Here is a 16,498-nt window from a genome sequence, read left to right as displayed (position 1 = left end):
TTCTGTGAAAAAATTAATAAAAAATTGAAATTCTTTTTATGAAAATAATGTTGCAGCATGACGAACCTTCAAATGTGGAGTGAGTTGTTTTGTATTTCAGCTGCCTCTGCTTGCTTCTTGAGATGTGATCTGTGTAAGAAGTGATGTTGAGACTGTGCCAACAACTTAAGCACAAATCTTTTAGTATCTCAGTAACTTGTTAGATGTTTTTTTTTTTTTTTTTCAACCAACAGCTCCCGAGTGGCTGTAAAACAAAAAATGAGCCTGAGTTTTTCAAAATATTTTTTTTTCTTTGGTAATTCACTGATGCAGTCTGGGTTTTTGTTTTCTTTTTTGTAGTAGTAGTATTGATCTTTTTGTAATGTACAGGTAAAGATGATTACAAAACATTTCCGACTCTGAAATCTTTATTTTTTTCTTTCTTTAGAAGGCCTGTGATTCATTTTAAGGCATTTCTTTATTTTACTTTTTAAAAAAAATATGTAAATATGAATAGATTTTTTTTTTTTTTTTCTTTTGTGTAATAGCCCTGTTTTTTATACATAATTTTGTAATGTGTTCTTGTAAAGGCTGTGGTCATGTTGAAGCTTGAATGCTGTGTTTTGAAATTAAAGGAACTTTAACTGAAGTGCAAAGGCTGCCGGGGTCGTTAATGCGAGCAAATCTTGACACAGAACACCAGGGAGCAGCAAAGCTTCGCTGCTCAGACCTTCTTGTGCAACAGATGAACCTTTTTGTGTTTTTTTCCAACATAAACAAATTTAAAGTTAGTTTTGAGGCCCTGGAAGTTAAAAAAAAAAGCACTTTTACCCCAGGTATACCTGAACACTGATCATGCGTGAATATATAAAAGCATTTTCATTTGTTTTCTTTTATTCCCCTTAGACAAATACAACTGTCAGAGAATTAAAAAAACTTTTTTTATTATGACAGCTGCAGGCTCATGTTCTGAATTTTCTGCTTCCTTCTGATTCAACATTGTAAGTTTTTGTTGCCAATTTTCTGTGAAGCCACACTCTTATCTCTTAATATTTCAGGACAAATTTAGCCACCAAGCACCTGCAGTAAAACAAATAATAATTTGAGAAAGGAATAAATAAAAACAGAAGTTGGTCAATTTATTTGACAGTGATGCAGTTGGTAGGTCTGTTATTTATCCTGGATTAAAGTTCTGACAGTGGGTCTGTTTGCATGGTTCTCCTGCCACAATTCAAAACATAACAAGTTAATTGGTTCATCTAAATTTCCTTTAGATATCACTGGGAATAAACAGTGGATAGATAATGCCATGGCTACAATCACAGAAACAAAATATACTATTACTTTAGAGGTTTTAACATATCAGGCTGTGATGAATATAATCTAAATAGCCAAAAATATTTGACGTTTTTGACAAAACAGGTTTCCAACTAAAGTTTAATAATAGCCATAAGTGTGTTATAAAAATGCAGAGTGTATACTACTCACAAGGATTATAACAATGCTACTAAAGTTATATATACATCTGTTTGTTCATGTTGGATCTAAATGAGTGTAGGTATTTCTTATGCAGTGGTGCAGATGAAAAAGCCAGACTTGTATGTCTGACCTCGCCTCATTGACAGCAGGCGGGGAGGTCAGTGTCAGCGCCAGGCCACCAGTCTGGTTTTGTCACTTCCTTTGTGGCCCCAGCCAGCTGCTGTCCTCCAAAAACATACTTTCCAAGTTTGAGGGTTGGAACAGAAAATAGCTTTCAGCCTCACTTGTGCTCAGTTAAAAGCAGTTATTACTCATATTTTGAATTTTTAAAAAAAATCCCTGTAGAGCTTCCTCAAGTATTTAAAGCATCAAACACTGATAGATTGACAAAGATGAGAGCATCTCCTGATCGCCTGCTGCTTGTTGTGGAATAACTGCAGATCAAACAAAGCATAATGGAGGCAGGGAAGTTTTTACAGCCTGTTCAAAAACTCGGAGAACTGAACATGCAAATGAAATTTCACACGGCCCCACGGTTGAGGAAATTGAATTACCCTGCTTGTTGCTGAACTGGAGGAATGCATTACTAATGCTTTGAGGTGAAGAGCTGAATGGAGAAGAAGAGGAGGAGAAAGAAGAAGGGGAGGGAGCCCCCCCCACCCCATACACACATGGACACTTCCTGAGTTGGACTGGGCTCTCTGCCAAGCTGTCGGACCATGGCTCTCCTTCTTCTCAGTGTTGAGCAGCTGCAAGGCAGCAAAGCAAGTAACACAAGTGAGATAACCCCCTCACCCGTCCCCCCATTCACATCAAGGCAATTCAACACTTCCATTTTACAAAAAAAAGGCTTCGCTTTTATCAGACCCAAACACAAGGGAGACGGACGTCACCTCCGCCTGAGACCTCTCTGATGGACCTCGTGTCTAGAAGCCATTCTTCTGTTAAACAATAACGTTGTGACAATGTATCAGAGTACCAACTGTTTAAATGTGCGGGTTTTCCACGTGGTTGGAAAAAAACTGAAAACGTCTACGTTGTTGATTTTTTCTTGCAAAAGGTTCCATAAATATTTAGTGCCCCTGACTTTCTGACTGCATGTAGTTTCAGCTTATGTCAAAACATCAAGTAAAACATGAGTGTTGGTCATATTGTTCTCATTTTCCTCTCATACCTCAACTTACTGTCATCACAGTGAAGATAAAGCAGCAGACTACAAAGGCACCTCTTTATTTCTTCTTCAGATGGAGAACAAAAGAAAGAAATAAACCGCCTGGGGCCTATTGTATCAAATTGTAAACAGCTGCCATGCTTGGGAAGGATGTACTTACTGTACAACAATGAAGAAAGCACATACACCACATATAACATTATTACACAATATACTCTCATGATTAGGTGTATAGTTATGAATGAATGAATGGAGTAACAGTGTTTTAATTTGATAGTCTGAACATTGTAGTAAAATTCAACATTAGTGCAGACAGTGAAGAACTGGTTGAACATAGAAAATGGGTCTATGTTCCTCCACATTTTTCACCATCCTATTCTCTCCAACTCCATGAGATTCATCAACAACCTCAGGGTCTTGTATTCAGCCCATTGTATCTTGTACATTTTGCTCCTGGGGTCAATCTTTGAGAAATATAATGGTCCGTATCATCACTTTGCCAACACTCAGGCCTAATTGCCAGGTAATCTGTACAGCCGTGACCTCCTGACACCACAACAAAGCTTTCTTTACAAAATTATAACCTGAATGACGTTAAATCTTCTAAGTTTGATTGAAAATAAAACAAATGTGGTATGGGAAATATAATCCACCCGTTTGTTTAAACAGATTAGTGCCATTATAAAATCCATTTCTTTCCAGCTAATTATTGTGAAACAAAAATCTTCCCTTCTTTCTTGAGAATTTTGGCTTTTGGTTGCACCAAAATTGTGAGCTACCTTAACTCTGAGTATCCAGGCTGCCCAGACCATCATCTTAATTGCAGTGTCCCTCTTCTCTTTTCTTTTCCCTTGAATTTATAGGATATGCTGCTCTAACTAGGTTTCTTGGGTGTTTTTCTAATATAGCTAGTTTCATTCTTACTTATTGTGTTTTACATAAAACAAGAGCATAAGCATTCTTGTGAAAAAGAAATCAGTGAGGATGATTTAGTTAACTGACCTGTCAAAAATAGCTGCTTGTCCTGAGTCTGTTTTCGGGGCATAAACTGAAACCCTAAATATTCAAGACAAGCGGTCCTCCACATTTTTTAGGCCCTCAGCTCAAGTGCTGCTTATGAAGTTCAAGTCTCTCTTCTTGCGGAGATATGTGATACCCCGGATTATGGTAAACTCCTACTTGGTGGGTCTTTGTAGCACATGCTGAGAGGGATTAAGGCCTCTGCCAGTTGTTGTGAGATCAGTCCAGCGGGGCTTGTCCCGCCAGCTCTAATCCTGCAGACAATGCAGGCTGTTAATTGGAGACCGACTGATATAGCCAGAGAGAGTCATGAAGACAATGTGCAACTGGCCAGCGTCTCTGTAATCCCCTGCACCCTGTCCCTCAGAAGCATCCATCCACATGTATGCTTCGCCACATCCCCTCCACCACCTCCCCCCACAAATGGGGCTTTCCATTTTCCTCTCAGTTAGAGCTGCTCTTCTGTTGTGAGTCAAGCAGTTGCAAGGCGTGTGGCTTTATAGAGATGTGAAATTTCACATTTCCCGCTCAGAGATCTGATAGGAGGTGTAAAAAAGCACACAGAAGTGTTTGTGTTTTAAACAGGTCACAATGCAGAGTGTTAACAGGCTTGCTTGGGTTTCCTGCTGATGCAACTGAATGCAGAGATGTAAAATGGGGACAAAAAAGTATTTAAAATATACACTAACACTGGTTAGAGAGCTTTTACAGACATCAAAAAAAAATTACAGCAATACAATGATTAGCAATGCTAACATTCAGTTGTTTTGTAACTTTTATCTGTCCTGATCTGAGTCAATCCTTGTTGAATTTCACACCTTTGTGGTTGTATTTGAGCTTCAGAAGTCATTTGTGATATATGTTTAAATGTACTTGAGAAATCAGTTTGCCCATGTACATTCAAATGCATGTTGTTCACAACATGTTGTTTTACGCTCACATTTAATGGACAAAAGGACTGATGCAGCAGAGCTGTAAAGAACGTTATGCCCATAACCTCCCGAGTTCAAACTTGCATTCTTTTGGTTTACTGATTAAAGTGTTTGATGTGAGCATCTAAAATCAGTCATAAAACCAAACTGCTCTGAGCCTGTCAGTTGCAACATAAACGACTCATGTTTTGTGTTTAGTATCTGTCCCATGTCCTCAGAGGAGTCGTGTCTCCCAAAGCGTGAGTCAAAAAGTAAGAGAGGCAGGTCATGCAGGCTTTGTGTGTGTTGTAAACATGACATTCATGGTACAGGCTCCTTTATCTGCAGAAAGAAATCAGCCATAACACCGTAGTCCTTCCTCTTCCCACTTCGCCTCAGCTCATGGGCAGGCAGGTGGTCTGACCAGCGGCGGCCGTCTGCAGTTGGATTTTTATGAGCTGCACATCTGTCACCACATCCAGGATATGCAAAACAGCTTTCCAGAAGATCCTTCCACCGCTTTGAATCTGTCATTATTTGGTTTCAGTTAAACCACTGATTTACAGTACTAACGAGTAGTATCTCATTATGTTAATTTTCATTCAAATCTGAGGCATTTGGATTTTTGGTAGCTGCTCGAAACATGTTCGACTGTTCAACTGTCATGTCAGTTGAACATGTTTCAACTGACATGACATCTAACATCAGTTTCAGTAGATCTTAAATGTTTGCACACTAAAGGGTCAAATGTTTTTTGTGACGTAAATAAAAAGAGAACATTTTTAAACCATTTTGAAAAAATTTTCATATTTATCTTCACGTATCTCAGGCAATTTACCTGGAAAGCAACGAATTAGGGTGAGAATATGGTCCCTCCTAAGTCATATTCAATTAATAACAGCATGCGTTCTGAGGCTTAATTGTCAAAATAAAATAAACTTTTTAAAATGAAAAAACATAGCATACTTTAACTCATCTCGTATTTCTGTAGTGGTTTCATATAATCAAATTATACATTTTGTATTTTTATTACCTGAAAGCAGAAAATCTATGACAATTAACAGAAAAAAAGGCTTGAAAGCATCAGTTTGTATAATTGAGTTATAAAATGTGTTTCTTGGTGAATTGAGTTGAAATAAATGCATTTTTCAATAATATCCTAATTGTGTATATATAAAGATGTAGTAAGCTGTTAGCATAAGGGTATACTAAACTAATAGTTTGTTGAAGCACCTTTTCATCCTATTTTAGCATTACACTTTTAAAGCTTCCTTCATCATTTGCTCACTCTGCCTGGTAAATATTATCCAAATCTATCAGATCGGGGGAAAACTTCTTGTCCTCAGCTCTGCTCTATTTAATTGTGGACTCTGGATGAGCCGTTCCAAAACTTTCATTTCTTTTTCTTGAAGGTATTCTGCAGTTATTCAAATGGAAATTCCTCTGCATTCAAACCTTTCCATCTTATTGTACTCTGCTCCTGACTGATACCTTTATACAATTAGATCATTTTGATCCTTTTTGAGCTGTCTCAAGACTACAGCTGTAGATAATGAACACAAATAAGCAAATTTGAAGAAAACCTCACTTCTATCACTGAAGTTTATTTCAGTGTAAACAGATTCACTGTAGCTGATGTTTAGCTGGAGACTAAATATTTGAAAACCGATTAAAAGGTGTATAAAACAGTATTTGTCTGAGGGTACACACTCTTATTTAGGCTGCTTATTGCACCTCAGCACTTTTTTATACATAAAGGACAAATATCACATTAGTTAGTTCACTCTTAAATTCTAATCAGTTTATTAGGTGCAGATTCGCAATAAAGGTAAGTAAGTACAACTTTCACAGGTCAAGATCAGCAAACATTTTTACAAAATAAACAAAGCATTTCAAAATTATCCCCTTTTGCGCAACATAAACAGCAATTTCACATGCGTGTGTGTATATCTTTGAGATCCACTGCATAAGGGGCACAAATTAGCCAATCATAAATCATTTCCAGTGAGTGGCTCCTCTCTCTCAGTCTTCTGTCCAAGCCGTGATGAGGAAAAAAACGTGGCCTGAGCTCGGTGTACAAACTGAAAATGCTAATAGCTTGTGCTTAAAAGCTCAGTCAGGCTGGATTACTTCGCAGCTGGTATGGAAACAACCTTAATTGCAATAGCAAACAACACTGCAGGGAAGATAAACAGTGGAAAACCACCAAAGGACAATAATCATGTAACGGCTGTTATGCATTCAAAGCTGCTCGCAGATGTTTGTGTGTTTGACAGATTATTGATGTCAAGGGATCACCAATCGGTCCAAAGCTATCACATATCTTATTTCTTTGTTTTATAGCAACTTAAGATGAATAAAACTATATAAAATGTTGTTTAGAATGGGAGATTATAAAGATTAGAGGTAGATTAGACCAAGACATGCATGTTTTGTTGTTTATATAAAAACTCTTTTCTTTTGTAAGCAAATATCACACTGTTTTTTATCTGATTACTGTTTTTACATTCAAAGACTGTCATACCTAAGCCACATGCTGTGTTTCCCAGGGTTTCTGTGCCAGAGGACAAATCTCTCTCTTCCTTCTGTTTGTAAAACACATTTGTCTCTGAAACAAACCGTAAAAGATGCCTTGATTTCTTTTTTCTTTTCCAAATTTGATACAATGATGAGGCAAACTTTTTTGTTCACATTTATACAAAACTTTCTATGAGTCAACACATAGAAAAACTGTTTGAACATGAGCTGCAAACACTTGAAAGGCTTTAGCTTCGTTCCCACTGTACATCTCTGAAGGACAAAGCTGTGATTATGGTTTGTGGTTAGGATGTTTGCTGCAAGTAATTTGTCTCCCATGCATTGCTTTGATGATGAATCTTCAGCTGTGCATCGGCCAGCTACTCCCATTTCCTGTGAAGCACCTTATCATTTTTTCTTTTTTTTTTTTTTGTATTATTGCTTTAAAATATTAGTGTTAAAGTCTTCTATGTGCTTACCCGGTAAACCAGTGAACAAATGCCCTCTGTAGTGTCACAATTTCCCAAAACAAACAGTCTTTGCAGCCAGCTCAGAGTCTCTTTGCTGTTGTTTGGGTTTTTGACTGATTTCTCCAGCAAAAGCCATCTAGTTCCGGGATTTGCACAGTTCTTCATACATGTTTAATGATGTTTAGATTTATGGACTGTTGCTGTTCTGGCAAAGACCCTGCCATCCCCCCAGCTTCCTGCAGCAGTTATTTGTTTTAGGAGTTTATCTCTAATCATTTTTGTGGAACACTGGATCATGATTATTGTTTATATGAATCTATCCCAGAAGTTTAAGTGGGAAAACTTAGAGACTTTCTCTTACAGTTACAGTATATTGCCAATACAGCATTTTAGTAGAAATTTATATAAAATGTTTTTAATATTTCTCTTGTTGATGTGCAGTAAATTGTATTTGTTTTTCCTTCCTTTTCTATTATATTGGATAGATATGGATATATTGGATCCATAGTTGTACATTTATAGTTCATTTTGAATTATATTTGAAGGATCATGAAACCATGTCCTCTGTGTTTCAGCTTAACATTATTATATTCTCAGGTTTTTGATTCATTTGGGTGGCTTTATTCAAAGTCTATCCATTTTTATTTTATTTTATTTTATACTAACTAATTAACTCATGTCATTCTAGTGTTATGCCGTAACATTGCCTGATGAAGATATGCCTGTACATTTAGAGGACCTAATAGTGTTAATAAATATAATTATACTGGTAGAAAAATTATACACAAACTGTGCAGATATTCAAACACAGAAATACTATATATGTTTTAACTGTTACTAAATTTAAACGTAATTTATTTTAAGAGTTTTGCAATGGTTAACATGCCTGCTTTCTTCAGCTTGATCACTAGATGTCAGTAATTATTACACGATGTTCCTTTAACTTAAAGTGTTTTTTTATGCAAATTTGGCAGAAACAACAGTCCAACTGTAAATGCATACCGAGAAGTAAATGCATGTCAAGCGAGAAGAAAAATAAAATTCAACTAGATTGCTTAATATTATACTTAACAGCTTCCCCTTGGGTATGAGACACCACTTCTAGTTTTGCATCAACTTGCTCCCATGTTTACGTAAAACTTTCCTGCAGCTAGTTAAAAAAAAAAAAGCAATTCTATATAAACTCTGACGAAACTAAAGTAACAACATGACAACTGTGTAAAAGGTTCCCAGTGGTTATGCACTTTTATTCAACTTTTCGGGTCCCACCGTGGGTCCCTTGGCGGTTAATACCAGGATCAGCTCATAATCCCTGAGAAGTCAGATGTGGGAATGAACTGCTAAAACCCTCCAGATACTGGAGAATAAACACCAGTTATGTAGTACAGTTCAAGGCAATACCAAAAAAAGAACACAAACCCTGGCCAAGTCATTTAAAATTGGTGTAAACCACGATGAGAACGTTACATTCTAAGCATACACAATCGCTACTCTTTTAAACAAAGGTGCAGTATACAATACCGCCATAAAGATGAAACCCAATATGGGTGAGAGAGGACACAGAGGGATCAAAACACCTCCATGTGGAAACACTGACGCTGCTCTCACCTCAACAATAACCAGCTGGATTTATGTGTAAATAAGGACCAATTGTGCTGACAATAACAGATAAACTCCTAATGCTTTCTGTGCAAGCCACAGTAGACTGCAGCGTGGGTTATACGAGCAGATGTTGCCATTTCTTGGCTGTTTTAGCCAGTACTTCTCCGCTGTGAGTGGGCCTGTAGAGGTGAGGTGCAGACGTCAGGTCATTTGAAACACAGCTGTGCAATTCTTAAACAACATAAAACCTTTTCAAAGCAGATTGTAACCCCCTACCCCCGAAACACAATCTCTTCCACTCATTGCTTTTCCCTGATTGTAACTAATGCAAGGAGTGTTATTAAATACATAGACATGAATAGGGAAGTAAGACTCTTAGGGGGTTATTTTTGTTCTCTTTGGAATCAAATCTAAAGTATGTCGTAAAAGGACATAAACTCGGTCAGTTAATCATAAAAAAGTATTTTTTTTTCTAAGATAAGGGGTGGAAAGTGCTTTGTTCTGACATACTTCAGATTAGGTCCCTCAAAGAAAAAAATGCATTTGGAAATCTGCCAACTGCCAGCTCAGGTTGTGGGAAAAGTAACACTGTTCATGTAAAATTACAGCAAAATCTTCATCTCAGAGCATTTTTCCGGAGTCGTTTAGACTAGAACTGAATGCACATGTCAGGAAGAAAAATGTTCACCTTATAAAATATCTCTAAGCCAAAAACAGACCTGAGTGGCATTACAGTTTTTAACAGAAGAAAATAGAGTGCTGGCAAAAAGGCTTGAATATATGAGAATACATTCTATGAGAATTTCTGATGCATTTACAAGCAACATTTACATCACAAAAAGCGCAAGTGATTGCCTGAAAAGCTAAATGGCAAAAGCTACTTCCTTCTGACAGACGAACTCCTCCGCCCCAGCGTTATTGGGTGGAGTTGTGGCCCCAGAGAGGAAGAAAAAAGTCCAAAGACGGGCCGCACAGCAGCCTAGTAAAACAATTCCAGACCATGCACGGCTGCGGCGTCAATGCAGCAGCAACACGGTCTCATACGCAAAAAACACTGGTCCCCGTGAGCGTTTCAGATACCGAGGCGCGACGGGGACGAGGATGAGAAAGGAGCGGTCATCCTAGAAGGCAACCTGAGGGGGACACCATGGAGTGTCTGGGTACAGCAGACAGTGCACAGATTTGAACCTGGGAAATGGAGAACGGAGAGTTGAGTCAGTGGAAATGTGTTAAATATCTGCTGAAATGTGAACCGGAAAATTGTCCCCACCTTGATGGATCCTCCTCCACAGGAAAAGCCCCTTTCAAGCTGATGATATTGCTTTTATTTTCAAACATCCCATAACTGAGAGTGATCTAGAAGCAGAAGGGGAAAAAAGATTATAAGCATGTTATCCAATTTAACCTGCAGATCCATGTTTTAAGAACAGAAAAAAACAAATATCTTATCAGGGTCTCACCTGTTTGTGAATCTCAGATCGGGACACCTGTTGCAAGTTTTCCAGGTGGGAGTGAAACAAGCTGCTTCGGGTCAGAGGGACTCCCAGAACAGACTCAATGATGTAGCCGATGGTGCAGTCATCGGGCAGACGGATCTTCTCTGCTGTGTTCATAAAGTGACCGCCACTGAGAAGAGAAAAAGCAAAGGTGAAGACAACTCATGCTTTTCTTTTTTAACTCATTTCCCATTATGAGATACTTTCACAATGTTCAGTCCCTCTACTGAGGTGCATTTGAAACCAGATATTTACATATCACGTATAAAAACACATAACCTATTTTTTTTATTTTATTTTTTTATCCAAATATGAAATTTGTTTTGGCACCAAATGTGCATATAAATCCCAGAAGTAATGCAACAAACAGCTTGTGTATGTGTTGGCTGTCCTAACATGGGCTGAAATGCCACTCAGAGAAGAAGAAGAAAGTATTATTCAAAAAGCAACATATATGCTAACATTACACCAGTTCAATTTTGATGGGACTAAAATTCTGGATTGTGATCAGATAGTCAAACTTTTGGTTGAAATCATAGAGTTTAAAAGGCAAATCTAGTGAATACTACATGGAAACATCGGAATTTGAATAGAGTAACATTGCAAATAAAAATAATATTGGTGATCTTAATAAAACAGAAGTTTAGTCTTGTTTCACGGAAAAAGGTGATGTGTCTTTTTATTCACTGGTTTTAACAGTAAATATATGCTCACCTGGCCCACGGGCTCATCTTCAGTGCCAGACCCCGGCTCACACAGAAGCCAGCTCCTCCCGTGGCAAACCAAAAGTTGACTGGTTTCTAGTTGAGGATAAAACTGTCAATTACTACATTGCTGTTTCTGTAAAACAGCCACATCATAAAGGACAACAATGCTTTATCGTACCATTTTGTTGTCGCCCAGCCTCTCTGTGGCCTCTATCGGCCGGTCCAGACTTGGTTTACCGATGTACAAATCCTGGGTGTGGGGGTACTGAGACAAGTGCTTCACAAGAGTCCGAACATTCACGTAGTTATCGTCGTCTACGTGACAGAACCATCTATGAAGCAGGAAAAGCAAACAAGAGATTAGATGCAATCATCTTCAGACTATTAATGCATGAGCCCATCCTCAGGCAGCAAGGCTTACTTTTTTCCTGACTCAATAAACTTGTCGTATTCTACCGCCATCTTGCAGGACAAAGCTTGCCGACTATGAGCGGCAGAGCAGTTGGTGTTGATTGCGTGACTTCCTGCAGGAGCAAAATGACCGAAACAGAAATAGTTTTATTATGAGACTGCACAATCAAAGGAAACTGAGGAAAAGAAAAACATTTTAATAGCTTTCATAAAATCTATTTAGTAGTTAATGAAAGGTTCTTTCAAACAAAGAACATCTCTTTTGATGAATTTCCACATACAACTTACCGATTTTCTTCTTTAGCTCATCGTCTTCGCCGTCTGTAAAGATGTAAGTCTGTGAACAAAGAGAAGTCATGGATAAGATGACTTGGTCCAAATATAAAACAGAAAAAAACACTTTGGCTGATTATGTGGAGCTTTTACACAATCAAATGCAAAACAAAATCCTGCTTCCTCGCATCAAGCCGCTGTGATTAGCATCAATCAACGTGTCTTTTATGCAGTGGAAAACACACTGCATTAAACAGCCCCTTGCTCCAATAAAGGCCTTTTGTCCTACATTTTACTCTTTCCATGGCAACCATACAGCTGCTCTGAAGCATCCCAGACAACCGAAAAAGCAGGAGGCAGACTGTCCGCCTCCCACACACACACCCCACATCACGTCGCCCTTGGACCAGCCAGCTCACCCGGCTACGGAGCCTCGCAGTGTTTACTCTCCTGAAACAGTGGCGTAAAAAAGTTACAGCCAACACTCCATCGTCTTTGTCCTGGAAGGTGTGTGACTGACAGACTCATAACGTCTGAGGAGTTTAACCTCGAGACTGCAGGCACTTGTTGAATGTGGCAATTAGTCATAAAAAAGGGTGAGCAACAAAGGCCACCGATAACTCCCACAGAGCAGGTGCAAGCTGCTCAATGAGTATGATGAAAGGGCCTGAGGCCGCAGGCTTTATAACCGCCAGGGGTATGTTTACTCTTCACCTCAGGTGAGGCAGCACCTGCCGAACATCATGCCACCTTATCAAGGGCACGCGTCTAGACATGCAAGGTCGTGGTGCCTCACGACAGGGCGCTTTGTGTCAGTTAGGGCCTCATTCGTGCATCCGCAGTTAAAGATCTATTTCTCTACACAATAAAGGATGCAAACAGAGGCTACCGCAGGAGTGTTCGGAGCAAATTCTGAGCAGATGTTTGTTTTTTTTTTCTTCCTCCCCTTTATGCTAAAAGCAGAGTCTGTATTTGTTTAGGACAGGGTGGTGGTTTCAGTGGTGAAGGGATCACAGGCTGGCGCTGTTTGATTTAAAAGCTCGATGAATAGATGGCCTAATCACTGAGGCAGCTGCCAGAGCTGCCAGGGCACTGACAGAAAGAAAGATGGAGGGAGGAAGGGGTGGGGGGGTGGGGGGGGTGGGATCTCACCACTGATTAGTAAATCGAAAACCGTGTGTGGCCATTCACCCCCTGTTCCTCCTCATCCTGCCTCTTTTCCCCCTCACTCCCCCTCCTGCTCTGAGCCCCAAACGCGGCCAGAGGCTCTTGAAGAGAACAATGCGGAGAGTTTTCATGCTGGGTAAAGTCTCCGCTGGGTAAATTCTGAGCATGTTTGCCCGCATTTGCATACAGCTGCAGGAGTTAAGCGAAGAGAATGCACTTAGGGAAGAGTTTCTGCTGCCATTGTTGGATTCCTGGAGCTTAAAGGTACAGCTGCTTTCACAGAATATGAAATCCAACCAAAACAAACAAAAAAAAGACGAGGGAAAAAAAATTCTGAAACGTTTGGTGGTTAAAGTAGAGATAAGAAACAAAAGAGAAAATGAAAAAGAGGGAGTGGGTATATTGCAATCCAGAGCACAGGAAGGGGTTGCACGAACGGGCCTGTCTGAGCTGAACGTGGTGCCTGGCTGGCTGCCTCCAGCTCCACAGGAAGGAAGGCCACCAGGCTCCCTTCGTTCCACCAACCACCTCCACCCTGACTCCTTCCCCTCTCTGTTCTGCAGCCTTTCAGCACTTTTTGTCAAGTCAAATGAGCTGGAAAACAATTCAGGGATATGTTAGAGGCATGATGCGTCTACGCTTTGTCTCTGTGCCAAGGTTGACCTTTTGTACTTTACAGCCTCATACTGAAGCCAATTTATTAACTCAACTACGGAAATATTTATTGTAAATGTTCAAGGCTCATACAGGGAGACTTTTGGTTTCAACTCTACATAGAGACTGCACCTTCATTTGAATATAAATGTTTTTAAAAATGTCCCTTTGCACAGACAGCAGTGCAGGGAAGTGAAAATGTCTAGCAAAAGATTAGCATAAAAATAATCCAAACTTCACAGATGCTCATCAGCTGACCGTGAGAATCAAACCTCTGCTGATGAGGATGGCCATATGCACACGGTGGGAACTCTGAGCATCATATGGCTGGTATTAAAGCCGTCCTTTGTTCCATCTCCCCCTGACCACCTGGCACCCTTCCTCCAGAAACTCCCTCTTGCATTGTGCTGCTCAGTCTATCCTTTTTGTCCCACCCCTCCCACCTGTCTCCCCCCTCTATCCCCCCAGCTGTCTGCCTATCAGTCCTGCTGTTACCTCTGGACGATGCAGGTCACTAATGTGATCCACGACAGTAGCTGCAAGCCAATTAGCACATGTTGTGAGGTGCCGAGGGTGTGTTCAAGTCTTTAATGGGAGATGTTCAAACAGTTCCGACTAATGATTTCTCCGGCTCTAAGATGTTAGAGCCAATAGTGACTGATGGGTCAATATCATTACAGATAGTGATTCAAGCATGTTCTGAAAGTGGAGTGCATCAACATGCAGGATAAAATCACTTTTGATTTGCTTTCTTCAAATAAATAATAGGTCTCTCTTTGTGCACCAATGTGCAAACCTGCCTGCAGATGCACCACTTTTGTTCCAGGCATCCTCAATCATCAAAGCCCCCATTTTCCCATCCCTTCCCAGTGTGCCTGAACCAGACTCAGTTCCCATGTTCCCATGGAGAAAGAGAGAGAGAGAAAGAGAGAGAGAGAGAGAGAGCTGGGAAAGCCTCCCCCACTCCTCTTCTTGTTCAGTAAGATGCTTTGTTAGTCCTGGAAAAGGGGAACAGAGCTGGAGTCGGTTCTGTGAAGCATCCATTGCAGCAGAGGCATTCACAGGGACACCGAAGAATAGGAGGGATAATAGGCAGTGGGGAGGCAGAGAGGAGGAGGTGGGAGGAAGAAGAGGGAGGACAGGGGGTCCTGAAACTGCTCCCTCCGTTCTCAGCAACATCATTTAGAAGAGAATAAAAAGTGACAGTTGCAGAAACTCAGCACCGTTTACAGGAACTGTGAGGATATTTAAGTGTGCCAAAAGGCGACAAGAGGAACAAAGCAGCACCTAAAAACATTAATCACCTAAGTTTTAATATTTAGTCATTAAGTTGAATCACCTTCACTGACACTTTGCTCATTGCTCAACAAACTAATTAATATGAAAAGAAAAAAATCAGGGATGCTTTTTCACCTGTTGCATGTTCCTAGAGATCCACGTCTCCAGCAGCAGGTTCAGCCTGGACTGGTGGAACTTCTTGGTTGTCTTCACGGCAACGAAGATATCAGCCGCGCTGATGTCCTCAGCCGGAGGGGGGTCCGAGGAGGCGGCTGAGGTCCGTGCGGGCTTCTCCACCTCTCTGCGGCCCCGGGCCAGCTTGGTGAAGTAGGTCGAGAATCCTTTCTTATCCTGGGCGGGCCGTGAGCTGTCCTCCGGCGCAGAGCGCGCAACTGCGTCCTCTCCGTCCGTCTCCTCGGCCACCTGGACGCGGTGATGCTGCACAGCGACCAGCAGCAGCAGCAGCAGGCAGAGGCATCCCGTGCAGGCTACTGAGATCGCTGTCTTTTTCCCATTATTTTTCAGCATGATTAAAACTTAAAAGCAACTTCAAAAAACAAAAACTATGAAGTGGCGCAACGTGCAACTGATGCCAAGTCCATATGGTGTTGCTCCTCAGCAAAACACAAACTAAAATATAGAAACTCCTTTAGAGATCATAGCAAATGAGCGGCTCCATTGTAAAGTGGGGGTATTTAAAATCTCTCACAGTGGCCACGCCTCGTGGGAGGTCTTTGAATCTGACATGCAAGCCTGTGATGGTTCATTGGGCGGGGTTTGGTTTGGTGTCTGGGTCTGCGGCCTATCTGGGTTTTCAAGATCTCCCAAGAAAAAATTTGACCCAAGAAAATCCTGAATTTATGTAATCAAAGAGCAACGTGTATAGGAGGAGCTATTCATGTCGATCAAAAGTTGGGAAAGACACAAGATTTTAAAAATGATGTCCACTCAATTATTGAAGGGCTACAGACTTGCTTTATAAAATCAGTTGAATTTGGGTATGAGTGTCTGAACACAAGAACAATATCTCTGTTTTATTATTTGATCTAAATGTAAAGTTTTGTTTACCAACACACCTTACAGGGCAAAAATCACCATAATTCAGTCAGAAAACCTAAATAAGTCATAATGGTCTTTCCATTGTTATTCAAGGCACATAAATAATTTTTTATCAACAAAAAAAAAGCTTCTGGAGCGGCGCCCTTCTTACATGATGTGGGTCTTCTGCATCTGATGGACACTTTTTGTATATATTGGGACTAATAAATGGAATTGAAAAATGTGTGTTTTTCACAACACAGAAAAAAGGACTGCAGAAAACACCGCAGACACCGTCATGGATGAACTTCACTTAAGTAAAAAA

At 40.2% G+C, this 16,498-nt stretch overlaps 1 protein-coding gene across 1 annotated transcript; it reads right to left on the bottom strand.

Moving 5' to 3' along the window:
- Positions 1-6,346: 6,346 nt before the first annotated feature.
- On the bottom strand, positions 6,347-15,797 carry lfng (LFNG O-fucosylpeptide 3-beta-N-acetylglucosaminyltransferase). Its single transcript, XM_005796716.2, has 8 exons — positions 15,271-15,797; positions 12,052-12,100; positions 11,774-11,876; positions 11,531-11,684; positions 11,360-11,445; positions 10,610-10,775; positions 10,420-10,505; positions 6,347-10,337 (listed from the first exon to the last, which is right to left on the bottom strand). The coding sequence occupies exons 1-8, from the start codon at positions 15,661-15,663 to the stop codon at positions 10,271-10,273; spliced, it is 1,104 nt and encodes a 367-aa protein (XP_005796773.1). The 5' UTR covers positions 15,664-15,797; the 3' UTR covers positions 6,347-10,270.
- Positions 15,798-16,498: the final 701 nt, after the last annotated feature.

Source organism: Xiphophorus maculatus, chromosome 16, assembly GCF_002775205.1.
Source record: "Xiphophorus maculatus strain JP 163 A chromosome 16, X_maculatus-5.0-male, whole genome shotgun sequence".
Lineage (NCBI taxonomy): Eukaryota > Metazoa > Chordata > Actinopteri > Cyprinodontiformes > Poeciliidae > Xiphophorus > Xiphophorus maculatus.
Note: the sequence above shows the minus strand (reverse complement) of the source record. Positions and strands in the feature narration are given on the sequence as shown.